Genomic DNA, 27,578 nt, shown 5'->3' on the forward strand with positions numbered 1-27,578 from the left:
CATTGAGTTCCAGCTCTCTCCAAAGATTTTCTATTGGGCTCAGGTCAGGAGACTAGTTAGGCCACTCCAGGACCTTGAAATGCTTCTTATGGAGCCACAACTTAGTTGTCCTGGCTTTGTGATGCAGGTCATTATCGTGATGGAAGACCAAGCCATGACCCAACTTTAATGCTCTTACTGAGGGAGAAAAGTTGTTGGCCAATGCGACCCCATCCAGCCTCCCTTCAATACAATGCAGTCATCCCCTCCCCTTTGCAGAAAAGCACTCATAAAGTATGATGTTTCCACTCCCATGCTTCACGGTTGGGACAGTGTTCTTGACCTTGCACTCATACTTCTTCTTCCCCAAAACACAGCAATTAAAGTTGATACAAAAAAAGTTCTATTTTGGTCTCATCTGACCTTCTCCAATGTCTCCTCTGGATCATCCAGATGGTCAATGGTGAACTTAAAACGGGCCTGGACATGTGCTGGCATGATCACGGGGACCTTGTATGCCCTTCAGGATTTTAATCCATGATGGCGAAGTGTGTTACTAAGGGTAATCTTTGTTACTGTGGTCCCAGCTCTCTTCAGGTAATTGACCAGGTCCTCCCATGTAGTTCTGGGCTGATTCCTAACCTTTCTCAGAATCATTCTTACCCCACGAGGTGAGATCTTGCATGGAGCCCCAGACCAAGTAAGATTGACAAGCATATTATGTTTCTTTCATTTTCTAATAATTTCCCCAACAGTTGTTGCCTTCTTACCAAAGTACTTGCCTATTGTTCTGTAGTCCATCCTAGCCTTGTGCAGATCTACAATTTTGTCCCTGGTTTCCTTAGAGAGCTGTTTGGTCTTGGCCATGGTGGAGAAGTTGGAGTGTGATTGATTGAGTGTGTGGACAGGTGTCTTTTGTACAGGTAATGAGTGGAAACAGGTGCAATTAATACAGGTAATGAGTGCAGAGTAGGAGGGATTCTTAAAGAATTAATAACAGGTCTGTGAGAGTCAGAATTCTTGCTCATTGGTAGGTGATCAAATATTTATTACATGCAATAAAATGCAAATTAATTATTTAAAAATCATACAATGTCATTTTCTAGATTTATTTGTTTTGATCCTGTCAGTTACAGTTAAAGTATACTTTTGATAAAAATTACAGACATCTCTGTGTGGTGGGAAAACGTGCAAATTTGTCAGTCTATCAAATACTTATTTTCCCCAATGTAGATATAGCTACATGGAGGTCACGTTGTTCTTTACTGAGTTGAAAGGAATAACTGTAAACAAAGACTTTAATGTGGTACAAAAAATTATTTACCATTAAAAACTTAATCTCCTCAAACAGAAAGCAAGCCCTCATTCAAAGTCACCTGTCAATGGTTTCCATGTTGTTGATAGCACAAAAGTCATGACTTTCCAAACCGGTGTCCAAGAAAATATGTGCTCTGAAAGCCTAATGGCTCTCTATCCTTTTTAAGCTAGGCAGTGTACTCAAACTGATGTTAAGGTTCACATACTGTATATGGCAATGTTGTAGTGAGGAGAGCGGCCTTAACGATTTACAGGATGTGTGTTTCAAGAAGCACAAACTGGGCATAATATATTACATACTAAAATGTGATATCTGAAATTTTCACTATGCAACATCAACTTTATGCCTATTTTTGAAAAACCATATGTTTATCAAAATGGATTTTTGGAACAGAATGGATTTTCGGAATCAATTGTTTTGATTGGATCAGCAATTAAAGTTGCATGTTTTATCTTTGTATTCATAGGGTATAAAACCAGAAAAAAAGACAGATCAAACTGGAAAAATTCTTGATGACTTTTGGCCTTCTTCAAAGAAAATGTTAGGAGATATGAAGTTTTTGGATTCACTCAAGGTAGGACCACTATATTTTCTTTATTTTGTACATACATATTTGTTTTTTCCTATTTTTTGCCAAACATCACTTAAAACCCTATGAAATGTATGCATATAATTGAATAAGGGAATTCCTGCCCCTTACTGTTCATGTATGGCTCCTTGATTCTATGGGCACAATGGTTGTATTGGAATCACCACCAATATTTAAATATTTAAAAGCCACAGTCCTGCAAAAAGGTGGGAACAGGGAAAATGCTGATCCTATTCACTTAACCATTTAAACACAGTGATAAAAATTATCATGAAAGAACCAATATTTTTTAATTTTTCTATAAATTATTTGAGAGTGAAGTTTGTAAAATGTGGTCAGTGTGGGGGTTTTCTTATATATAGGTGCCTCAATTTCACTTCAAAACAGAATAGGACCCTAAAAAATAGGTTATGTAAATTTCCTTGAAAAGATGAAAAATTATTTCCAAACTTTAAAGCCTTCTAACATGCCAAAAAATAAAAGGCTATTAAAAATTATGTCAATGTAAAGTAGACATATGGTAAATGTTTTATCAATTATTTTCATGTAGTAAGACTATCAGCATAAACATTTGAATATCAAATAAATGTTGAAACATTCCAGAGTTATTACAATATAATGTGATAAATGTCAACTTTTAAAAAAATAGAGCCTGGTCAATAATGGCAAACAAAAAAATAATAATTTTAATATAAATTATTCATTATAAAAAAAATCATACAAAAATTAATGAAATGCTAGCATACATGTATCTGAAAAAAATTGCCTTAAAATGTATATTTTTCTATAAGCAACCCACACAAAACTACGCAGCTGAATTTAGCTATAGCAGCTGCTGAGATAGTATTTGCATCTGAGCTCTAGTGCCCAAAAGAATGTATTATAGATTTTACATTTTGGCCAAAGACCTTAAAGGGATTGTCCACTACTCAGACAACCTTTTCTTAATTACCCTATTTCCCCATATGAAGTAAAAATAGCCTATACTCACTTATGTTGCCAACGTAGTTCCAGCTCCATTGGTGCTGGTTCTCAGGTTGATATTCTTATGTCACATACCTGACTTTTGGAGGAAGCTAGAAAGCAGCAACAGCAGGTCTGACTTTTTCTGGGTGTCAGTTTCATAAAGGAAGTGAGAGTGAAGTGACAGCTGATTGGCTGTAGGGCTCATGTGATGTAAATACATCACATGAGTCATAAAGGCCCGGCACCAATGTTGCTGGAACAAAGCCAGCATCAGAGGTGAGTATAGACTGTTTTTATTTTACATAGGTGAATATAGCAATTGAGAAGCAGTTTTCCAAGAAGTGGACAACATTTTTACAGATATCCAACTGCTGTACTAGGCATAATTAAGGTTAGAGCGCCGAGAATGTGAGTAGGCAATAAGGAAAAAAACAATCTCTCAATCATTTTCAAGAAATTTCCAGAAAGAGTTTATCATATATTTAACATAATATTTCTAAAATCAAAATCTTTTAATATGTTGTGGGTAATTTTACTTATCAGTATTTCAAAGACAGGTATAGAACATTAACATTATTTTATTCATGCAATTCACAGAAATATTATATAAGATCATAGCTCAGCACAATAGTTGTTGCTTCTTGGTAACTTTTTTTTCTAAATGACATTAAATCATTCATTAGGATAAACCAGCTATTAAATTAATTAAAATATGGCCCCAGGACCACACTGATAAAATGAACATGATCATTTTAGACTTCAGGGGTTTCATCAGCCCTAAAAGTTAATTAAATATTAATTAGTAATATGCGAAAAAAGGATTTTGATGGAAAATTGGAAATTAGTGATCACGATTTCTTGACTCGAGTAAAAATGTTGAAAATGAACAACAAATATGGCAACCACCCTGCCAAGATGTAACTAAATAAGCTGCAGCAATTTACGAGGAGAAGTAAGATAATAGAGTACCCCAACTGCTTTAGTCAAGACAAACCTTGATGTAAGTGAAAAAAATTGCAGGTAAGGAGCATTTATATTTTTTTTCTTTGTATTCCTTGCATTTAAACAGTAAAGGGATGGTCTACTTAATGGGGTTATAACGTGGACTCCAATGGTGCTACAGTGGGTTAAAATTAGGAAATCAACAGTTATCCTACCTAGATCTAGCACTGCCTCTCCACTGTTGCTTCATTTTTTATTTACAGTCTGCATTACTAACATCATAACTGTAAAATGTGTCTTCAATGAATACAGATTTTCACATTACTGAAATAGAAAGTGAGAATTGCTGCTCATAAAATCTATGCAATAGGAAAGGGAGAGGAGGAGGGAGGAATTAAAGGTAGACATAGATATCTTACTTTGTTTTGGTATATCACATGAAATCTCAATAAAATACATTAAAGGGACTCTGTGAGCAGGCTTTTGATACCTCATTTGAGAGCAGCATGATGTAGGCAAAAAGATTCTGAATCTAACGATATATCACTTAAATTACTGGGTACAACAGTTCTGACACAGACTTTCAGTGTCCATTTCCATAGATAGAAGATGCTAATCACAGAAGTGGGTGTAGTCAGACTACAGCTCAAGCAGTCCTGAGACTCACTAATGATACAGGTAAGAGGCTTAAACTAACATTTCAGGTATACAAAAGCAAACCTTGTGCTTTACGAGTATTAATCTAATTTGTAGACTCAGGCAGTTTGACCTTGAGTCTTTAACAACTGAGGAGGACTTAATAATTGCCATTTTTTTTACCTATGACAGATTTTTGGCACGATTTACTTTATTTGGCCCCCTTGAATTTTTCAACCTTTCTCACATTTCAGGTTTCAAACATAAAGATAAAAAATTTAAATTTTATGATGAAGAATCAATAACAAGTGGGACACAGTTGTGAAGTTGAATGAAATTTATTGCTTATTTTAAACTTTTGTAAAAAATAAACAACTGAAAAGTGGGGCGTGCAATATTATTTCGGCCCCTTTACTTTCAGTGCAACAAACGAACTCCAGAAGTTCATTGAGGATCTCTGAATGATCCAATGTCGTCCTAAATGACTGATGATGATAAATATAAGCCACCTGTGTGTAATCTAGTCTCCGTATAAATTCACCTGCTCTGTGATAGTCTCAGTGTTCTGTTTAAAGCACAGAGAGCATCATGAAGACCAAGGAACACAACAGACTGGTCCGTGATATTGTTGTGGAGAAGTTTAAAGCCGGATTTGGTTACAAAAAGATTTCCAAAACTTTAAACATCCCAAGAAGCACTGTGCAAGCGATCATATTGAAATGGAAATAGTATCATACCACTGCAAATCTACCAAGACCCTGCCGTCCATCCAAACTTTCATCTCAAAAAAGAGAAGAGTAGTCAGAGATGCAGCCAAGATGCCCATGATCACTCTGGATGAACTGCAGAGATCTACAGCTGAGGTGGGAGAGTCTACCCATAGGACAACAATCAGTCGTACACTGCACCAATCTGACCTTTATGGAAGAGTGGCAAGAAGAAAGCCTTTTCTCAAAGATATCCATAAAAAGGTTTAATTTAAAGTTTGCTACAAGCCACCTGGGAGACACACCAAACATGTAGAAGAAGGTGCTCTGGTCAGATGAACCAAAATCGAACTTTTTGGACACAATGCCAAACGATATCTTTGGCATAAAAGCAACACAGCTCATCACCCTGAACACACCATCCCCACTGTCAAGCATGGTGGTGGCAGCATCATGATTTGGACCTGCTTTTCTTCAGCAGGGACAGGAAAAAAGGTTAAAATTGATGGGAAGATGAATGGAGTCAAATACAGGACCATTCTTGAAGAAATCCTGTTGGAGTCTGCAAAAGACCTGAGACTGTGATGGAGATTTGTCTTCCAACAAGACAATGATCCAAAACATAAAGCAAAATCTACAATGGAACAGTTTACAAATAAACGTATCCAGGTGTTAGAATTGCCAAGTCAAAGTCCAGACCTGAATCTAATCGAGAATCTTTGGAAAGAGCTGAAAACTGCTGTTCACAAATACTCTCCATCCAACCTCACTGAGCTCCAGCTGTTTGCAAAGGAAGAATGGGCAAGAATTTCAGTCTCTCGATGTGCAAAACTGATAGACACATACCCCAAGCGACTTGCAGCTGTAATCGCAGTGAAAGGTGGCGCTACAAAGTATTAACTTAAAGGGGCCGAATATTATTGTACACCCCAATTTTCAGTTTATTATTTTTCATAAAAGTTTAAAATAAGCAATAAATTTTGTTCAACTTCACAATTGTGTCCCACTTGTTGTTGATTCTTCATCATAAAATTTTATTTTTTTATCTTTATGTTTGAAGCCTGAAATGTGGGAAAACGTTGAAAAATTCAAGGGGGTAGAATACTTTCGCAAGGCACTATAGCGCCCCTTATAACCATCATAATTCATGAAAGTATTAGTGAATACTGTCACCCCTTTCACCACTACCCTGTTGTGAATATTGTCTGATGGAACTCTGCTGTTGGACTTCCTCCGGTGGTCATTGATGTTAGTGGTTTGGATTCTGTTCCTCTGTTCTACTCACCTGGTTGGCAGCTCAAACCTTGATTTTGAATATAGGCGTGTGCTGGCTGTTTGTCTTTGCCAGTTGTCTGAAATTCCTGAGACTATAGAAACCTGTCTCTTGTCCTCCTGGCTTCCCCGCTATCAAGTAAGCTACGTTCTTGGTTTTGCTTTATATTTTTTGTGCGTTATTTTCTTATTGCTTCTGTGAATTTTCTCTGAAGATTTTTGTATTGAATCCTGTTTTGTTTGTGCCTTCAGATAAGGAAGAATTTTCTTCCTAGTCAGTCTATGCTATTAATATTAGCAAGGGTTAGCCGGCAGTGTAATTGCTAGTCTTTTCCTACCAGAGTATTGTATGGATTGTGAACGTGCGAGTGTTAGATTACTCTTTTTTGCACATTCCGTGTAGGAAGTTTTGATAGGGTTTTTTATGCTGACCACAAGAGTTCCCTATCCTGTCTTTTGTATTTAGCATAGTGTGGCCTCTCTTTGCTCCATCTTGCTCTTACTGTGTATGTCTTTTCATCTTTGCTCACAGTCTGTACATGTAGGAGGCTGCCTATTGTCTTTAGGGAAATCTGCTCTGAGGCAAGATAGTTTCTTTTCACTTTCTGTTTTGTAGGTTATGTAGTCCTCCGGCTGGGTTTGAGGCATCTAGGTTGTTAGGCATGCTGCCCAGCTACTTCTAGTGTGGTGTTAAGTTAAGGGTTTGCAGTCGGTATTTTATTACCTACGACTCTGGTGAATTGTGTTCATGGTAGTCATTGAACATCGGATCATAACACTACCCCTTCTCCTGTACCTTATTTTTGTGTTTTGCATCCCCATTCACTTAACTACGGTCTGGTATGACTACTATATTGATGGTTCTAGGGTATACCATTTTAATTAGTATTAAATAAAGTATTTTTTTAGGGAATTTTTTTTTCTTTATACTCAATTCCTATTTTTGATTATTCGCTTTGGTCTTCAGGTCTACATATCACCACAGTTTTGGAATAACCGAATGTCTTGAAATTCAAATTTGCTAGGTTTAACCCCCTTCACAACACTTGACGTACTGGGTACTTCATGGATTGTGTCAGGTTAATCCCTGCCGGGCAGCCGGCAGCGATCCCTGCACTGATTTGAACAGCTGACATGTGCAGCTATCAGGCAAAAGTGAGATCGGGACTCACTCATGCCTGTTAACTCCTTTCATCTCACTATCAAAATGTGACAGTGAGATGAAAAAGCTTGCTGCAGTAAGCATTCATTTACCCAGCGCCATCAGAAGTCACATGACATGATCATGTGGATCCAATGCTTGCCGTGGTAGCACAGGGTGTGATGACTCCTGTAGCTATCATGAATCATTTCATCTTACACCTGGCAAAGCGCCGTTGGTGAGATTAAAGCAGCTTTTCTGTAGATCTCAGCTGTGCAGCTGTGATATACAGAAAGGAACAACTGATCAGACTGCTGATCCTTATAGTCCTCTAGGGGGACTAGTAAAATAAAAAAAGGAAAAAAGTTTTAAAAAATTAAAAAAAATAAAAAAAATAAAAGTTCAAATCACCCCCCGCTTGCCCCATTGAAAATTAAAGGGTTACAAAAATAAAAAAATATACACACATTTGGTATTGCTGCATTCAGAAATGCCCAATCTCTCAAAATATAAAATTAATTAAGCTGATCGGTAAATGGCGAAGCGGCAAAACAATTCCAAATGCCAAAATTACGTTTTTTAGGTCGCCACAAATTTTGCGCAAAATGTAATAATAGGCGATCAAAATGTAGTATCTGAGCAAAAAATTATATCATTAAAAAAGTCAGCTTGACACGCAAAAAATAAGCCATCACTGTGCCATAGATCCCAAAAAATGAGAACGTTTTAAATCACAGAAAATGGTGAAAAAAGTGTGCCACATTTTGTGAACAAACTTCTGATTTTTTTAACCCCCTTAGATAAAAGTAAACCTATACATGTTTGATGTCTACGAACTCATACCAACCTGAGGCACCACACCGACACATTAGTTTTACCATATGGTGAACAGGGTGAATGAAATATCCCCAAAAAAATCATGAAATGCAATGTTTACGCACTTGGAATTTTTTTGCCGTTTTCCAGTACACTATATGGTAAACAATATGGTTTCATTTAAAAGTACAACTCGTCCTGCAAAAAACAAGTCCTCATATGGCCAGATTGACAGAAAAATAAAAAAGTTACGGCTCTTGGAAGAAGGGGAGCAAAAAAAAAATTAAAAACGGAAAATCGGCCAGGGCTGGAGAGGTTACAGGTGTTGTCCAGTCTTAGGCTACAAGTTTCCAATTCACACTATGTGACTGCTGACTTGTAAATCCTAACATTGTGTGCACTGCACCTATCTAGTTGGCATGGGACCACATGCATGCAAATAATATATTTGCAGTCATGCACCAGCCGCTCCCAACTCCGGAGAATCCTCGCAACACAGTGTGCGTGATGTGAGGATTTTCAAGTCTGCAGTCACATAGAGTTACTGAAGGTGTGTAGCCTAAGTCAGGACAACACCTTTAAGTTTTTATTGACCAATCATATTATTTAGAAACGATAATGTATACTAATGTTTGTTAAAAGGGTAATTATCTATTGGAAAAAACCTTATGAATGTCTTAAAGATGCGGCAGAAATAAAAAAAAGTGTTTTTACCAATAAATTAAATTAGTACTGCTACTTTCCACTGAACCTTGTGTCTTCCTTAAATTCTCGTGACAAAAATAATAGTATGATCGGTGACTACTGATGGGACATTGTTTATTTCTCAAGATTTCTAGTGGACACAGGGCTCAGAGCATAGTCATGACACTGGTCAAGGAGGTAAATACACATTTTATTATTTCATGTTATGCTCCCCATTTGGAACATTGAGAAGGGACTGCCCAACTGCCCAATAGTGGACACCCTCTTTAACAGACTTGTTCAATAAATGAAATATTTAAATTCCTATGTTTCACAGCTTAGCTGATTCACCTTACCTACACTCAGTCATCATCTTTAAGCACATCCTGACTGAATTAGCACAAGTTTATTAGTTGAAAAATCTTTTTAAGTATCTGAAACTTTGTACTGCATGCTTTAATATTTCCTTTTTAGTTCTCTTTCATGTCTTGCTCAGTTTCCTTTTTTATTGTCTTTGTTGTCTTTATGGTTATGATATTTTACATTTCACCGTGGGGTCTAATGTTAGAAATATAAAAGACAAAAAAATGCTTCACAACTTGGTTTTAATGGCTTTAATGAAAAGTAGGTATGATTAACAGCTTTGTACTATACGGTAACTTCAGTCTTTTAGAAATCAAAGTTATTGCAATTAATCCTCACATATGACTTGTTTTTATACTTTTTATCATAAAGCATATTTCTTAAACCTTCTGACACCATCTTAATCATTTAGGCTGTTTGATAACAAAAAATAAAGTGATTAAATGTTTTAATTATGATGCAAGACACTTTGTAAAATATTGTGTATGCCTTAGCACAAATGGTTACAATCTTTGAATCTAAAATCAAAAAGTGATAAGAAAAGTTGTGGCTTGACATTGAACCAAGACAGACAATGCAACTCTGAACTCAGGTCGGAGACCTTCGAAACAAAACTAAAGAAGCCAACTTACTTGGGTTGATACTTACCTTAAATTTCTGAAGTTCTCAGCAATGATCCACATGAGAAATACTAAATAAAAGACAGGTCTCTGTATTGACTTTTTCATGGGCTTCAGTGTACAACATATCACAGGTGCTTTCTGTTGAAACCAGAACTCTTCGAAAAGCTCCTCGAAAAATTAGGATGGATTTCTCTACAATACTTACCCAGTCAGTCTCCTCTGCCTTCTCTCTCACTAACCTAACCGTTTTTTGACAAACAAGCAATTGAGAACAGTTCTCCTTCATCTGGGAACTCAGATGAGAATGAAAATATGTTCTCCCAGCATGCTGATACTAAATGGTGCTCCAGGCTCCTATATGGGCCTCCCTACAGCTAACCCTTTGAAATAGGGGCTAGATTAGAAAAAAATGTCACAATAAAGAACAATTTATCTTTGAAGAAATCTTCTGACATATGAGGCTCTATCTCTCTAAGCTGATATTTCTGGTGTTAAGGACTCCCTCTTTGGGAAGGTATAATGAGAATAGAATGGAGTAAGCCTGTCAACTCCCATCTAAAGGCCAGTAGGAATGTTTATGACTTTCTGAATAGGGACATGTTTTTTTCAAAAATAAACTCACCTTATTAACAACTTAGTAGAACATTAGGCACAGATATAGAATGGATTCCCAAATAATTGTATGGGTAAACTTGCTAGTGCTCTATCACAAAGTAGCAACTATATTTCCTGACGATAGACCTAGGTAGTTTTTGCTATTTACAATATTTGCTTGAGGGACTTTGGTTATACTAGTTCTCGGTATCACTTTTTATTTGTAATGTACACTGGTCTCTCTATGTTGGATTGGAACATTTTAACTCAATTTCAAATTTACAGGTTTTTTTTCCAGTTTCGCACCCAACTTTGGCACTAACCATTCAATATATAAAATATTCTTTCAAATTTTAGGATTCTATTTTGTCATGTATTACGCTATTAAAGTAATGGCCAAAATTGAAAATTCATGATAGTCCCTTCTCTAGAAATATTAACAGAGATGATCTTAAATCACAATATTTAAAAAAGACTATTCAATTTTTCCCATGCTGTTAAATATTTGGTAAGGTGGATTCTCTAAGTTGGAGGTCCGGGTGACCAACACAAATGAAGTCAATTGACCAGCAGTTAGAAGCCCAAAAGTCAGGACTAGTGTACGAGGGTATGCAGGATGGCACGTAGACAATTGGAGCTGGAAACAACAGCAAAGAGCCAGGAGTGCGTATATACACAGCAACTGTAGATGTATAGTCAGTGTAGGATCCTGCAAGAATCAAGTTAATGGCAAAGTTGTATGCTATCAGCAGACTAATAAAATGGCAGAAACATTTACAGGAAGCAAATGAATGATCAACTGCATTTAGTGGTCATAAATGGACAAACTGGATACTTGTATATTTTTTTCGATTCTCCCTATTTTTAATTAAAGATTAAGAAAAACATAATTACCACCACCAGATTGTTCACTAAAATCTAATATATACTGTATATATATTTTTTTTTAAATGAGATTGGCGTTTTACTTTACTGACTCACTAATCCAAGTTAAAAAAAGTACAAAAAAGTATTTTTTGTGTGTGTCCCCTACCTTGAAACATAATTTTTAGTGTTATGTATTTTTGTCAACGTGACGTAAAATTTAAACCAAGAAATAATATTTACCTGCTAGCTATTGTTACATTGTTTTCTTGGACAACCAATCTAAAATAACAAATGTGAATCCTCACATCTCATGCACTGTGCATTGTGAGGATACTCCAATGTCAGAGCCGAGAGCGGCGGTCACGTGGATGCAAGAATGCAATATACATACTCTTGACGATAATGCAACTAGATGGGATCGGCCTTAATGCAAGTGTATTGAGCAAGTACGTACCCATCTAGTCAGCTTCTGGATGGGTGTATGCATATCGCATACTTGCGGACACGTGACAGCTGTTCCTGGCTCTCAAACTGGAAAGTCCACACAGCGCACTGTGCATGTGAAGATTCACGAGCCTCCTGTAACATAGAAAGAACTGCAGATTTGTCATTTTTGACCAGACATCCTGTTATGGTCAGGAGACCGCTGACATACTTATTCTCGTAAATATCCCATTCAAGGGTAAATTCCTTCCCTATCCAGGGATAGAGGCAACCCAATAACTATGAACTACTACCCCAAGAGATCAGGAGGAAAACAACCTGGTAAACTCCAAAAATAGAGCACAAGTGTGGTTGGAAACTAACAGTCAGCAACCCCCTGACTATATATACACAACTACAGTAGAAATAGCTGTGGAGCGTGCCTACTCTACCTAGATGCCTCGTCACCACCTAAGAAACTAGCTAGCCTCAAAGATGAAGAAAGGAATCCTAGCTTGCCTCAGAGCAGCCCCAAAGAGATAGTTAAAGCCCCCAACATATATTGACAATGATATAAAAAGCAAACAATACACAGTTGATTAGGAGTAGACTTAAGTAAAGAGAAGCCCAGCTATCTAAGACACAAAAGGATAATATAGATCACTGGGTGCAGCCAGAAAAACCCCTAATATATGCTAACTCCTGATGATCAAAATTCACTTAGGACCACACGATGTTCCATCAGTTAACTGTTGTGCAAAACACCAGACAGGATTAACATCCAAAAGAGGTTGTCACATAAAAATATATATACAGTGCCTACAAGTAGTATTCAACCCCCTGCAGATTTAGCAGGTTTGATAAGATGCAAATAAGTTAGAGCCTGCAAACTTCAAACAAGAGCAGGATTTATTAACAGATGCATAAATCTTACAAACCAACAAGTTATGTTGCTCAGTTATATTTTAATAAATTTTCAACATAAAAGTGTAGGTCAATTATTATTCAACCCCTAGGTTTAATATTTTGTGGAATAACCCTTGTTTGCAATAACAGCTAATAATCATCTTTTATAAGACCTGATCAGGCTGGCACAGGTCTCTGGAGTTATCTTGGCCCACTCCTCCATGCAGATCTTCTCCAAGTTATCTAGGTTCTTTGGGTGTCTCATGTGGACTTTAATCTTGAGCTCCTTCCACAAGTTTTCAATTGGGTTAAGGTCAGGAGACTGACTAGGCCACTGCAACACCTTGATTTTTTCCCTCTTGAACCAGGCCTTGGTTTTCTTGGCTGTGTGCTTTGGGTGGTTGTCTTTTTGGAAGATGAAATGACGACCCATCTTAAGATCCTTGATGGAGGAGCGGAGGTTCTTGGCCGAAATCTCCAGGTAGGCCATGCTATCCATCTTCCCATGGATGCGGACCAGATGGCCAGGCCCCTTGGCTGAGAAACAGCCCCACAGCATGATGCTGCCACCACCATGCAGTGCCATCCAGTCTCCAAACGTCACGTGTGTGGTTGGCACCAAAGATCTCGATCTTGGTCTCATCAGACCAGAGAACCTTGAACCAGTCTGTCTCAGAGTCCTCCAAGTGATCATGAGCAAACTGTAGACGAGCCTTGACATGACGCTTTGAAAGTAAAGGTACCTTACGGGCTCGTCTGGAACGGAGACCATTGCGGTGGAGTACGTTACTTATGGTATTGACTGAAACCAATGTCCCCACTGCCATGAGATCTTCCCGGAGCTCCTTCCTTGTTGTCCTTGGGTTAGCCTTGACTCTTCGGACAAGCCTGGACTCGGCACGGGTGGAAACTTTCAAAGGCTGTCCAGGCCGTGGAAGGCTAACAGTAGTTCCATAAGCCTTCCACTTCCGGATGATGCTCCCAACAGTGGAGACAGGTAGGCCCAACTCCTTGGAAAGGGTTTTGTACCCCTTGCCAGCCTTGTGACCCTCCACGATCTTGTCTCTGATGGCCTTGGAATGCTCCTTTGTCTTTCACATGTTGACCAAGTATGAGTGCTGTTCACAAGTTTGGGGAGGGTCTTAATTAGTCAGAAAAGGCTGGAAAAAGAGATAATTAATCCAAACATGTGAAGCTCATTGTTCTTTGTGCCTGAAATACTTCTTAATACTTTAGGGGAACCAAACAGAATTCTGGTGGTTTGAGGCGTTGAATAATAAATGACCCTCTGAATAAACTTTTCACAATTTAAAAAAAAAAAAAAAAAAAAGAAATAACATTCTTTTTTGCAGCAGTGCATTTCACACTTCCAGGCTGATCTACAGTCCAAATGTCACAATGCCAAGTTAATTCCGAATGTGTAAACCTGCTAAATATGCAGGGGGTTGAATACTACTTGTAGGCACTGTATATATTTAGGTTAAAAAACGCAGAACAATTTTCAGACAGAGAAAAAACTCACTATGCGTTTTTTCACTGAGAATGAACAGTTTCCATATCATTTCAACACTAATTGAAACATAATTAAAATAAACATTCCACATAAGAGAAAAATCCATGAAAACCATTTGGTCACAGGAAAGAAAACAAAGTACTTATCCCAGGCTCCAAAGGCAAGATCAGGATGACTAAAAAAGTCAAAAATTGCATCCAAAAAAGCAGACAAACTGCAGCAGACAAAACTTGAAATCTCCTAGAGAAAAAGACAAGCTGGAGCACGCTGGTGAAGTGTCCAGCGGGTCACAGGCACATGGCCGACATGACAGGAGGACCTGGTGTTCAAGACATGTTCATTGGAGCAAAACTGACACAGGAAACAATATGACCAGTGTCAGCTTGAGGCAGAATCTTTTACTTTATACACCAAGGGCTGGACATGATTGGCCCACTGGGATTAGAGCTAAGCCTCACACCTGTCTCAGTGGCAAGCAAGGAACCTGACACACTTCCAGCACTGGCCACTAGATGGAGCCCAGAAACATCCTCAAAAAAAATCTTAACCCTTTCACAACCAGCAACAACCAAACCAACAGAAACACTATCCATAACAACAACCCCTTTAAAGACAAGCTAGAGTTAAATTAGCCTTTTTGGTCATCACTCTTACCCTACCTGGTTTTCTAGTTGAGTCCATATTTTGCCAGGCTTGGATAAATAGGTTAAAATTTTTTGATAAATGTTACACATGTTTGAAATGTATGGTAAAAAAAAGTGGCATTAGCAAGAGACATAATAATGAGATGGAAAACAAACAATACCACTGCAGAAAATTGCAATAGTCGCTAGCAGCAGCACCACTGCTTGTGCAGTCATCTCATCAGTACAGGTCCTATTTTACTCTTATTTGCCTCTGTCAAGTGCATTAGTGGGGAGGAAGAGGAGAGCATAATGGAAGATATGTCATATCACTCATCCCAGTCACAGCAGAATGACGTTGCCTCTGAGAGCAACACCATCAGCTTAAGTCAGTGTTTTGCTCAGTAAACCTCCTCCACCACAATAATACTGTTTTAGATAGTGGAATTTTAAGTCCATCAATGGTACCTGTTTCTGTTCTCAAATCCCGAGCACCTGGGGGTAAGGAAGATAATTTACCAGAACAAATTCTTTCAGTTTATTTATTTCTTTTAGTTGTTCGTGTTATTGTTTATTATAAAAGATGAACAGTCAGTCTTTCTATTCAGTTGATAAGGGCCTGAGGAGTCATTTCAAAAGCCAAGCAGTTTTACTGGGTATGAAATCCATGGTGATAGGAGCAATGGCAGTGATAGTAGCACTCTGAGCTAAACTATATTTGTGGATTTCAAGCAGGGAGACAAGGAGCCCAAAACAATTTCCACACTGAGGCAACTGTCAGCTGCATCTGGGATAATGATAATAATTATCATTTTGTAGTGGATAAATCCTGGGATCCAGAAAGGTATGCTGAGAAGGTGCATTGTGAAATGAAGGGAGGGTACTGGCTAGTAATAGGCGGATCCAGACTGTAAAAGTCAGGATCCGCACTGTTTCAAATGTATCTGGGTGCCAGTCATGGACTCAGAGCTCTCAAGGAACTCTGGCTAATAATCCGGATCTGACAAGTTGGGAAATAAAAAAAAAAATAAAAAACAAGAGCTTTATACTTACTGAGTCACCGGCACGGCTGTAACTGCTTCCAGGCCACTCACTCTTTTTCTGGAGCCACTCATTTACCTTCATGCATATTCACTGTTTCTCCCACTCACCAGCAGTCCTGGTATCAGTGATTGGTTGCAGTCAGACATGAACCCCCAGCCTGTGTGACAGCGCATCATACTGCTTGCAATCACAGACCCTGTCTGCGGGTCAGTGTAGATTGGAGTAAAAATGAATAAATAAAGAAATAAATTGTCACAAGGTACCTCATATTATGATACCCAGCACAGATAAAGCATACAGCTACAGGCTGCAGTTCCCAGCCATGTGCTTATCTTGGCTATGCATCAAAATAAGCGGAACCACATGCAGCTTTTCTATTTACAATTATTTAAATAAATTATTTTAAAAAATGGATTTCGGTCCCCCCCTATTTTGATATCCAGCCATGATAAAGCCAACAGCTGGGAGCTGGTATACTCAGACTGGGGAGACCCATGTTTATTCGGCTACCCCAGCTTAAAAATAGCAGCCCAACGTACATGCGACTGCATATAATCTGAGTGATGTCACCGCCCATCGCTATGGCTCCTTCTCTGCCTGAAGCTCACAGCGGGCGGAAATGTTCTCCGGCCGTGTGCTGTACCTTTAGAGGTAGCATAGCTTGAATCGTTGTGGGACCTCATGTGGATTACATCAGACCTGGGTGATTTGAGAGTTAATAAAAAGGTAGGGGGTTTTGTATTTTATTTCAAATAAAGGATTTTTTTACATTGTTTGTGTTTATTTCTTTTCACTTTTCACAGATTAGTAATGGGGGGCTCTATTGTGAATGTAAACCGAGTGGGTGCTGCTGTGGAGCTCCCTCTGGTGGCCAGAAATGGTAATGAAGCTGAGTTTGAATCTGTCATTCAAACAGGTGATGGAATTAATTGGGAACCCAGGAAATCCTATTGCAGATCAGCCTAGTCTATTTAGGAGAGCATTTTGTGCTTGGCGGCCACCGGTGATAAAATGTTTCCTGCCTGATTCTAAAGATGGCTGGGAGTTTTCCCTTCTGTTTCTCCCATTTATTCAGTGCCTGAATCTACTACAGATAAGTTTACTGTTTCTGTGTTTAATTGCTGGATTTCCACTTAAGAGTGTTTCTGCTCATTCCATTTGGTTCTGTGTTTGATTTCTTGTATGTGAGGATCTGTCTTTCTGCTTCTGTGAGCAGGGCAGTTACTCCAGCAAGAAAGGGAGCTTCCTCTCTGTTCATGTTTGGATTATTTGCACTTGAATATTGTCTGTGATTTTGTTCCTTTCCATTATATCTGCAGTTCTTTCTAAAGTGTCTAGCACAAGAGTACGTAATATAGTGGGGGAGAGTCTGTGTGATCTCAGTATTTTTTATTATCAGGAGTTTGGTATTTTTGCAGGGTGTTTTGCTTGCCGCAATCAGTTATCTGTCCTGTCCTGTCAAATCTAGTAAGTTGGGCCTCACCTTTGCTAACCTATATTTTCTGTGTATTGTGTTTTCTTACATCACCGTTGTTGCATGTTGGGTGTTTGGTATTTCTTTGGGGATTGCTCCAAGGCAAGTTAGGATTTCTCATTTTTATCTTTGAGGTGTAGCAAGTTTCTCAGGCAGTGACGAGGTGTCGAGGTGTGTTAGGAACATTTCACTGCTACTTCTAGTGTTGTCTGATAGATAGGGGATTGCGGTCAGCTCAGTTTCAAACTCTTTTGGTTTTGTTTTTTCTTGATTAATGGGATTTTTCATGATCCTCCACGGTTACCAGATCATTACAGGGCTCTTATAGATTAACCCCTTATTACCCTGATTGCTATCTAATGGATGCGACAATCCTGGGCAGCTGCAGGCTGGTATTTTTTGGCTGGGGGGGCTAAATAAGCATGGGTCTCCCCAGCCTGAGAATACCATCCCACAGCCATCAGGCCTTATCATGGCTGGGTATTAAAATTGAAAGGACTACACACAATTTTTTTTTAATTTATTTATTTAAATAATTTTAAAAAAACGCCACATATGGTTCCTCTTATTTTGATACACAGCAAAAATAAGTATATGGCTAGGGGCTGCAGCTTGTAGCCATATGCCTTACCTGTACTAGATATTATAATATGGTGGGATCCGCAGACAGAGTTTGTGAATGCAAGCAGTCAGACACTCTGTCAAACAGGCTGGGGGCACTGTCTGACTGCAACCAATCACAGATGCCAGGACTGCCAGTGAGCGGGGGAAGTAGTCAGTATGTATAAAGGTAAATGAGCAGCCCCAAAGCAGTTACAGCTGTCCTGGTGACTCGGTAAGCTTGATCTAATCCCTCTATTCCTTCTACCACCATTTTCAAGCTCCAGATTCTAGGCCCCATGGACTAAATCCAGTTAGATCCACTAAACCCGGATAACTATGAGTCTGCCCATCACTAGTGCTGGCCTTGGTGATACACAGCAAGGCAATGTGTGACTAAAAATACAGCTGAAGTAAAAACTATTTGTTCTCTGATTTAGAGCAGGTTATGCCACATGTGTTGTCAGTTTAGGAGGCTAAACTGCTTCTGGAAGCTGGAGGTGAGGAGTCATATGCACAGGCATCCCAGTTCTTTTGCACATTTCCAACAGATGATTCGTTGGCACTCTGCAGACTTTTCAGGTGGAAAATAAGCCACTACTTAGGTTATGGCACATTTATAATTTATCGTGAAAAATAATTAATTGTACATTGACATATACGTATCCAGAAAGATGGCAGCCTTTAGTTTCTAGAACAATAGCACATTGATAAATAAGGTCCTTAAAAATATCATTTGCACAGGTAGGCCACATATCAATTGGCTTTATGTTATCAATGTTCCGCTGTCTTAGAGGCATGGAAATGAAAAATATAGTCTCAGACGCAATGCTACAGCTGATTATGCAGTCGCAATCACCGTTTTAGTTTAAAACTTGGCAACTTCTAGTATTCTAAAAAAGAAGTTTGACAATTTCCAATTTTCTAAAAATGAAAAATGTTTTTATATGATTTGACAGTGTGACACCTGCTTTGGGAGCGATCTATAGTGTTCCACCCACATTCACTTCTACAGATGCTGCTTCTTTGGTTGAACTGGAGAATACTACAATTCACAAGGTGCCTTGCAAATCTGGGGGAGGAGGAAACAGGACGGAGGGGTGGAAGGAAGCTGAGTCATCTTGGAGGCGGGAAGCTGCAACTCTGGGTGAGGAGAGACTGTCTAAGAAAGTGACAGGAGGCACCATTAGTAGGAGCTGCGGCCTTCCAGGTTTACCACACCGAAGAAGGATTTTGCCTGCTGTACCAACTCTCTCCCAGACATTGAATCCAGACGCCCCAGTGTGGAATAGTCTGAGAGAACAGACCTGCTGCAGACAGAAGTGAGTAGGACATTGCTGTGACTTGTAGTTCTACAGTTTGAGAAGTGTGCTGGAGCAAATTACAAGGCCTTGCTAGAGAGGACTTTTGACTGCACTAACTGGGAGTTTGTATAGGACCAGCCCTGGGGAAATACTGCCTTCATTACTTTAAGTGCACCAACGTACTGCAAGCGCACCAACGTACTGCAAGCGCGCCGACATCCGCGGCAACTGGGGCCCCAATTTGGGACTGTGTCAATTGTGAGGCTGCAGCTGTTAGTTGGTAGATTGTAAGTAGTCAGCAGAGTGTGTGGTGTAGGTTAAAGAGGAAGCATTACCCCTAACCTTCAGGTCTATTACAAAGAGCCCTTCCTGCATTTTTGTAGAATACTGCATAACACTACCTGTCGTTTCACTGTTATTTGCTTTTTCCCTGCAATTACCATTGTCATCCTCCTGCAAATAAACCTGTTAAGATTTCTAACCTCAGTTATTGTGAGTGTGTACGGAGCGTGGGTAGGGGTTTCCCGAGTCGACCCCTAGCAGAAGCCAAAGACCCTTCTGCATTCCACTAGAGCTCCTAGCAAGATTCGGGTGGAGGCACTGCGTCATATCAAGGTGAGAACTACCGAACACCCTGCCCCAGCGGCAAATTAAAGGGGTGTTACAGTGGAGGCACTGCTGAGATCGATCAAGACAGGTATCGCTGACATGGAGGCTTTAACTGAAGCACAAGTGTCCACATGGTGTGGGGAAAGAAGTATACTTGAAGAACACAGTTTTGCAGTATGCGGTGAACTCTCCAAGGTACCGGATGATGAAGTACTGAAGATTTTGAACCAAGTTCATGGAGTTGTCCATCCCAGAGTGATTGACAAAAGGACTGATGAAGGGAGTCCATTATCAGCAGCTCTAATCACTACTGAGGGGACACTGGATAAAGGGTACTTTCCATCTGTCATAGCTGTGCCATTAAAACATGGACCACATTGGAAGATCACCTGGCCTGTGAGGTACAAAGCAGGGACATCATCTTCGGGTGCAAGTTCACAGCCTAGGAGATCTAGTCGATGTCTACCTTCCACTCCTACTCGGGACAAATCTGAAGAAACAACCATGATGGTTGACGTGGTAGTGGCAGCCATGGAGAAGTTAGTCACCCAGTTTACAAATTTGCAACCTGAAGGGGCCTACCGTCGTCTGAGAACCTTCTCGGGTGTCACTCCTGTCCCAGCTGGTGAAGAAGGGTATGACACGTGGAGGGATGTTACTCTGCAATATCTGGAAGAATGGCAGTGTACTGATGCAGTGAAGAAGCAGAGAATTGTGGACAGTCTGAAGGGGCCTGCTATGGAAGTGGTGCAGGCTGCTTGGAGAAGTCAGTCAGAGACAACTTCTAAAGATTACATGACTGCTCTTGAAGATGCTTTTGGATCCCCAGAGGATGCCACTGATCTCCTTTATCAACTCCGCACCACCTATCAAAACTCTGGTGAGAAGATGTCAGATTATCTTTATCGATTGGACAAATTGGTGCATAGGGTCGTATCCAAGGGGGGACTTAGGCCCGAACAAGTTGATCAGTGTCGTTTAGAACAAGTGCTCTGAGGAGCTCTGACTCACGATCCCATTGCTCAACGACTGAGGTGTTGCGACAAAGGGCAGATTCCCCGTTCTTTCCATCAGTTGCTTAAAGAAGTCAGACAAGAGGAAGCTCTCCTGGCCACCAGAGAACAAGTGACCCAGCGAGTGGCTGCTGCCCCTGTACATCTTGAATCCAGCCATCGAGAGGGAGAGTTCTTGAAGGTCATTGAGAGGCAAGGGGAACAGCTTGCCCAACTTCTAGCTGCCCAGGCTCTGACCAGCTAAAGCAAATTGTTGAGACAGCTGTCAAGAGTCAAAGACCGCCTTTGCAAGTGGCAAGTAATGACCACAGTCTGGTAGAAGATACAAAGCCAGAAGAATGTTTTGTCTGTGGGAGCACCCATCATATGGCTCGCCAGTGTCCGAAGAGGTGGAATTTGAAGAGATCTCGGGACCCCCCACCTAACAAGAAGAGGCAGACAGGAAATGGGAAAGGGGGCCAGTAGAGTCCTATACTGGCCCCCCTTCAAAATCAGAGGTATATTCTACTGCTCCATCTAACCCTGTCCAGTCAGAGCAATTTCCTAAAGGTCTCGTAGGACCAGCACCACATGTACCGGCCTGTATCAATGGGCAGCCATGCACTGTATTACTGGATAGTGGTTCACAAGTGTCCATCATTTTTGAGAAGTGGTACAGAAAATACTTGTCAGACGTGCCCTTGCAACCCCTATCTGGACTTGTAGTCTGGGGTTTGTGTGAAAACAGTTACCCCTACAAAGGATACGTGGCTGTCACACTACGATTCCCAGAGACTATAGCTGGGGTGGAAAGAGAGGTTCCCATCATTGCATTAGTCTGTCCAGACACTGATGAAGACCAGGAAACAGTGTCTGCCATAGTAGGGACAAATGCCAACCTATTCCGTACTCTTGCTCAGTGGTGTCGCGAAATTGGAGGTAATAGATACTCGCAGGCCCTCACAATCCATCCTGTCTGTTTGGCTGCTTATGAGAAGAAAGAGGAAGAGGAAAGGAAGGAACTACGTCCTGAACATTTTGACCTCTGTTTTGAAGGTAGTGATCTGAAGAAGGAAGAAAAGCAGTCAGTGATAAATGGTATGATGAAGCGTGCCGGAACCTTCTCATTGGGTGATTGGGACCTGGGCCTTGCAAGAGGAGTGGAGCATCACATCCGGCTGACTGATGAGAAGCCATTTCGAGAAAGATCCCGACGATTGGCTCCCGCCGATGTGGAGGATGTTCGAAAGCATTTACGGGGTTTACTGGACACTGGAGTCATAATAGAGTCCAACAGCCCATACGCATCTCCGATAGTGATCGCTCGGAAGAAGAATGGAGCTATTAGGATGTGTGTGGATTATCGCACCCTGAACAAACGCACTGTGCCTGATCAGTATACTGTGCCCAAGATTGACGAAGCTTTAGATTGCCTGCAGGGAAGCCAGTGGTTTTCTGTGTTAGATCTTCGGAGTGGATATTACCAGATACCCATGAGCAAGGAGGATCAGGAGAAGACTGCTTTCATTTGCCCTATCGGTTTCTATGAGTTTCAACGGATGCCACAAGGAGTGACCGGTGCCCCTGCTACTTTCCAGAGATGTATGGACAAGGTGATGGGAGACATGAACTTTCGTGAGGTCCTGGTTTACCTGGATGATCTGATTGTATTTGGCCACACCTTGGAAGAGCACAACCTGAGGTTATTTAAGGTGTTGGACCGGCTAGAGGAAGCTGGGTTAAAACTATCCCTCGACAAGTGCCTGTTCTGCCAGAAATCTGTGAAGTATGTAGGACACATTGTCAGCCGAAAAGGAATCTCCACGGATCCAGCCAAAATAGAAGCTGTGATGGAGTGGCCCAAACCCACCAAATTGGGGGAGCTTAGATCTTTTCTAGGTTTCAGCGGGTACTACAGAAGATTTGTGCCACAATATTCCAAGATCGCAAAGCCATTGACAGCCCTCACTCAAGGGTATCCCCCACCTCGAGGGACAGCTCGCTCCAAGAAACCTGCAACAAAAACTTACTTCAAGGTGAATGAGCCTTTCGGAGAGAGATGGACATCAGAGTGTGATGAAGCCTTTGAGAAACTCAAGTCCTGCTTGACCCAGGCACCTGTACTGGCCTATGCAGACCCCAACAAGCCATACGTACTTCATGTGGATGCTTCTTTTGATGGACTTGGAGCAGTCTTATACCAGGAGCACTATGGCGTCCTGCGGCCAGTCTACTACATCAGTCGTGGATTGTCTCCGAGTGAGCGCAATTACCCAGCACATAAACTGGAGTTCTTGGCCTTGAAATGGGCTGTGGTGGACAAGCTGCATGACCACCTCTATGGAGTGCATTTCCAAGTTCATACTGACAACAATCCACTGACCTATGTGAGGACTACAGCAAAGCTGGATGCTACTGGCCATAGATGGCTCGCCGCGCTAGCTATATATGATTTTAGCCTTAAGTACCGACCTGGTGCCACCAACATCGATGCAGATGCTCTGTCCCGCCTGCCCAGGCAGATGGTGAATGAAGAAGAAGAAGCCTGGATTGAGGTTCCAGCCCCAGAGGTGAAAGCTATGTGTCATCGACATCAAGGAAGGATTGCTCAATCAGGGGGCTGTGCTACCTTCTTAGGGGCTCCAGAGGAAGCTCTTCCACTATTGTTCTGTCAACTGACCAACGTTGATGCCGGCTCCCTGCCTCAACTGACTCAAAACCAGATTGAAAAGGCTCAACAGGAAGATCCTTCTGTGGGAGTTGTTCGATGGTGGGTGAAAAGGGGCCAAAAGCCTGAGAGGAATGATCTGAAGACAAAAGAGTCTGTTCTCTTGACCCGACAGTTAGACTTTCTGGTGGTGAAAAATGGATTGCTGCACCGCGAGGTCAAACGCCAAAATCGAGAAGTTCATGTCCAGTTGGTGCTTCCTGCTCAGTTCCGTGAGATGGTCATAAGGGCACTGCATGATGATCATGAACACCTTGGGGTGGAAAAGACCACCAACCTCATCGCAGATCGGTTCTATTGGCCAAAGATGGAAGCTGACATTGAACAATACTGTAAATCTTGTAAGCGGTGTATCCTAAGGAAAACCTTACCTTCTCGGTCCACCCCCCTTGTCAACATAACCAGTGATGGCCCCCTTGATTTAGTGTGTATCGACTTCCTTTCCATTGAGCCTGATGAAGGAAACGTCAGCAACGTTCTAGTGGTCACTGATCATTTCACAAGATATGCTCAAGCTTACACCACTAGAGATCAGAAGGCAACCACTGTGGCTAAAACCTTGTGGGAGAAATTCTTTGTGCATTATGGGCTGCCAGCACGCATCCATTCTGACCAAGGGAGAGATTTTGAGAGTCGGCTAATTAAGGAGTTGTGTGAGGTTTGTGGGATCAAGAAGTCCAGGACCACACCATTTCATCCGCAAGGAGACCCTCAGCCTGAAAGATTCAACCGTACCCTTCTTAACATGCTGGGCACTCTGGATTCAAAACAGAAAGGAAGGTGGAGTCGACACATAAGTCAATTAGTTCACGCCTACAACTGCACCAAAAATGAGTCAACAGGGTACTCGCCCTACTTCCTCATGTTTGGAAGGGAAGCCAGACAACCTGTGGATATTAGTTTTGCAGTGTCCCCTGGCAATTCATCTGGGAAGAACTACCTGAAGTATGTGTCACAGCTGAAGGAACAATTAAAGGAGGCCTACAAGTTGGCTGATGAGGCCTCTGGTCGATCCGGGAGGCGAAACAAAATGTACTACGACCGCAGAGTCCGGGACCAAGTCCTGCAACCTGGAGATAGGGTCCTCATCCGTCAGTTGGGCCTCCATGGAAAACACAAGCTTTCTGATCGATGGCGTTCAGAACCTTATGTGGTGGTAGAGAAGTTGCATGGCATCCCAGTCTACAGAGTGAAGCCTGAAAAAGGCGGGGGGGGGGGGGGGTGTTAAGACCTATCATCGTCAGCATTTGCTACCTATAGGACAGAATGTCCGATTCCAGTCGCCACAACGCACCAAAGCCCATGCAACCACCCGATCTCACCGAAGGAGTCTTCGGCCGCCGCAAGCGACCCATCCTGTGGTCCCTCCTGAAGGTAGTGAGAGTGATTCCAGTGATGAATGTGGACCATGCTTCAGATGGACAAGTGACCCAGGCTCTGTAATTCCAGATCATACAGACCAACCAGCTGAAGAAGTGTCCCAAGACGAGTGTGGTCCGGCACCAAACCCATGTTGCGATCAGTCGGGGGAGAGTTTAGAAAATACAGAGCTACCAAGTGAAGAGGTTGCTGTAATAGAGCCTGAAAGTCAAGAGCTAGGGGTCGATGAGGGGGTCCCTGTCCCTGCCGTGCACACTCATCCAAAACAGGACATTAGACCCCCCATGATGCTGACATATGACCAGATGGGGCAAGTCACTGAGGTTCCTAGAGTAGTACAGCCCTATTCCAACTATGCGTGGCCCTATTTCCCCCTACAGCTATGTGGCCTGTTAGTGATTTGGGTGTAACTAGTTGTGGTGTTAGTCAGGATGCTTTAACACAAAATTTCCTTCCAGGTGGTGAGTCTTCATTTTGTGCTTGGGAGCCTACAGCGACTCACCAGGGGGAGAGTGTGACACCTGCTTTGGGAGCGATCTATAGTGTTCCACCCACATTCACCTCTACAGATGCTGCTTCTTTGGTTGAACTGGAGAATACTACAATTCCCAAGGTGCCTTGCAAATCTGGGGGAGGAGGAAACAGGACGGAGGGGTGGAAGGAAGCTGAGTCATCTTGGAGGCGGGAAGCTGCAACTCTGGGTGAGGAGAGACTGTCTAAGAAAGTGACAGGAGGCACCATTAGTAGGAGCTGCGGCCTTCCAGGTTTACCACACCGAAGAAGGATTTTGCCTGCTGTACCAACTCTCTCCCAGACATTGAATCCAGACGCCCCAGTGTGGAATAGTCTGAGAGAACAGACCTGCTGCAGACAGAAGTGAGTAGGACATTGCTGTGACTTGTAGTTCTACAGTTTGAGAAGTGTGCTGGAGCAAATTACAAGGCCTTGCTAGAGAGGACTTTTGACTGCACTAACTGGGAGTTTGTATAGGACCAGCCCTGGGGAAATACTGCCTTCATTACTTTAAGTGCACCAACGTACTGCAAGTGCGCCAACGTACTGCAAGCGCGCCGACATCCGCGGCAACTGGGGCCCCAATTTGGGACTGTGTCGATTGTGAGGCTGCAGCTGTTAGTTGGTAGATTGTAAGTAGTCAGCAGAGTGTGTGGTGTAGGTTAAAGAGGAAGCATTACCCCTAACCTTCAGGTCTATTACAAAGAGCCCTTCCTGCATTTTTGTAGAATACTGCATAACACTACCTGTCATTTCACTGTTATTTGCTTTTTCCCTGCAATTACCATTGTCATCCTCCTGCAAATAAACCTGTTAAGATTTCTAACCTCAGTTATTGTGAGTGTGTACGGAGCGTGGGTAGGGGTTTCCCGAGTCGACCCCTAGCAGAAGCCAAAGACCCTTCTGCATTCCACGAGAGCTCCTAGCAAGATTCGGGTGGAAGCACTGCGTCATATCAAGGTGAGAACTACCGAACACCCTGCCCCAGCGGCAAATTAAAGGGGTGTTACAACATAAAACATCTGGTATGTATTTTTTAAACAATTAAATTGTAGGTAAGTTTTTCCCTAGGGCTCTTTGGTAGCCATCAAAGTTTCTTCAGAACACAGCAGAATAAAGAGCATTCACTTTTGCTCTTGGCACACTGATTTCAGTGTGTTCAAAGACTATTTTCATGGAGTAAGTCAAAGCAGTGTCAAGCCTAAGTCACATCATAAGTAAGAAATATAATTTAGGAATATAAATAGTGTGTGTTAAGCACACTTAGAACAAGTATCTTTTAGGTAGAAGTTGAATGTGAAAGCATTTTTGAAACCCTCTTATATGTAATAAAAACGCAAATTAAGGTAATTTTTCGGACTATAAGACGCACCTGACCATAAGACGCACCCTGGTTTTAGAGGAGGAAAATAAAATTTTAACCAAAAAATATGGTCATGACACACTGTTATGGGGTGAGGATCTGCTGCTGACACTGTTATGGGGGTAATGTCCCCAAATTCTCTACTAAGGTACCCCATTCTGGTAAGGATCCTCCTGCCTTGTATATGATTCTGCTCATATACCCCCGTCCTGCTCATAATATACCCTCCATCCATCCTGCTCATAATATACCCCCATCCATCCTGCTCATGGTTTACCCCCATCCATCCTGCTCATGATATACCCCCATCCATCCTGCTCATGATATACCCCCATCCATCCTGCTCATGAGATACCCCCATCCATCCTTCTCATGATATACCCCCATCCATCCTGCTCATGATATACCCCAATCCATCCAGCTCATGAAATACCCTCATCCATCCTGCTCATGAAATACCGCCATCCTGGTATATGGCCTGTATCCTGTGGCACAGAAAAAAAAATAAACGTTTATACTTACCTTTCCTCACTCCCTGAAGCACCGATCTCTGTCTCAGCTGCAGCGCCGCTGTGTGGAGCCGTCACCGTTGTATGCAGCATCGCGAAT

The 27,578-nt window shown here is 41.5% G+C and overlaps 1 protein-coding gene across 1 annotated transcript in view; it reads left to right on the forward strand.

Annotated features, from left to right (window-relative positions):
- Positions 1 to 27,578, forward strand: part of LOC142302376 (dynein axonemal heavy chain 3-like) — a 2,626,214-nt gene that overhangs the window by 2,083,602 nt on the left and 515,034 nt on the right. The window contains exon 56 of the mRNA XM_075343433.1: positions 1,764 to 1,871. Coding sequence (XP_075199548.1) covers positions 1,764 to 1,871 — 108 coding nt within the window. The remainder of the gene's footprint in view (positions 1 to 1,763; positions 1,872 to 27,578) is intronic.

The sequence above is a fragment of the Anomaloglossus baeobatrachus genome, chromosome 4 (assembly GCF_048569485.1).
Source record: "Anomaloglossus baeobatrachus isolate aAnoBae1 chromosome 4, aAnoBae1.hap1, whole genome shotgun sequence".
In the NCBI taxonomy this organism is placed as follows: Eukaryota; Metazoa; Chordata; class Amphibia; order Anura; family Aromobatidae; genus Anomaloglossus; species Anomaloglossus baeobatrachus.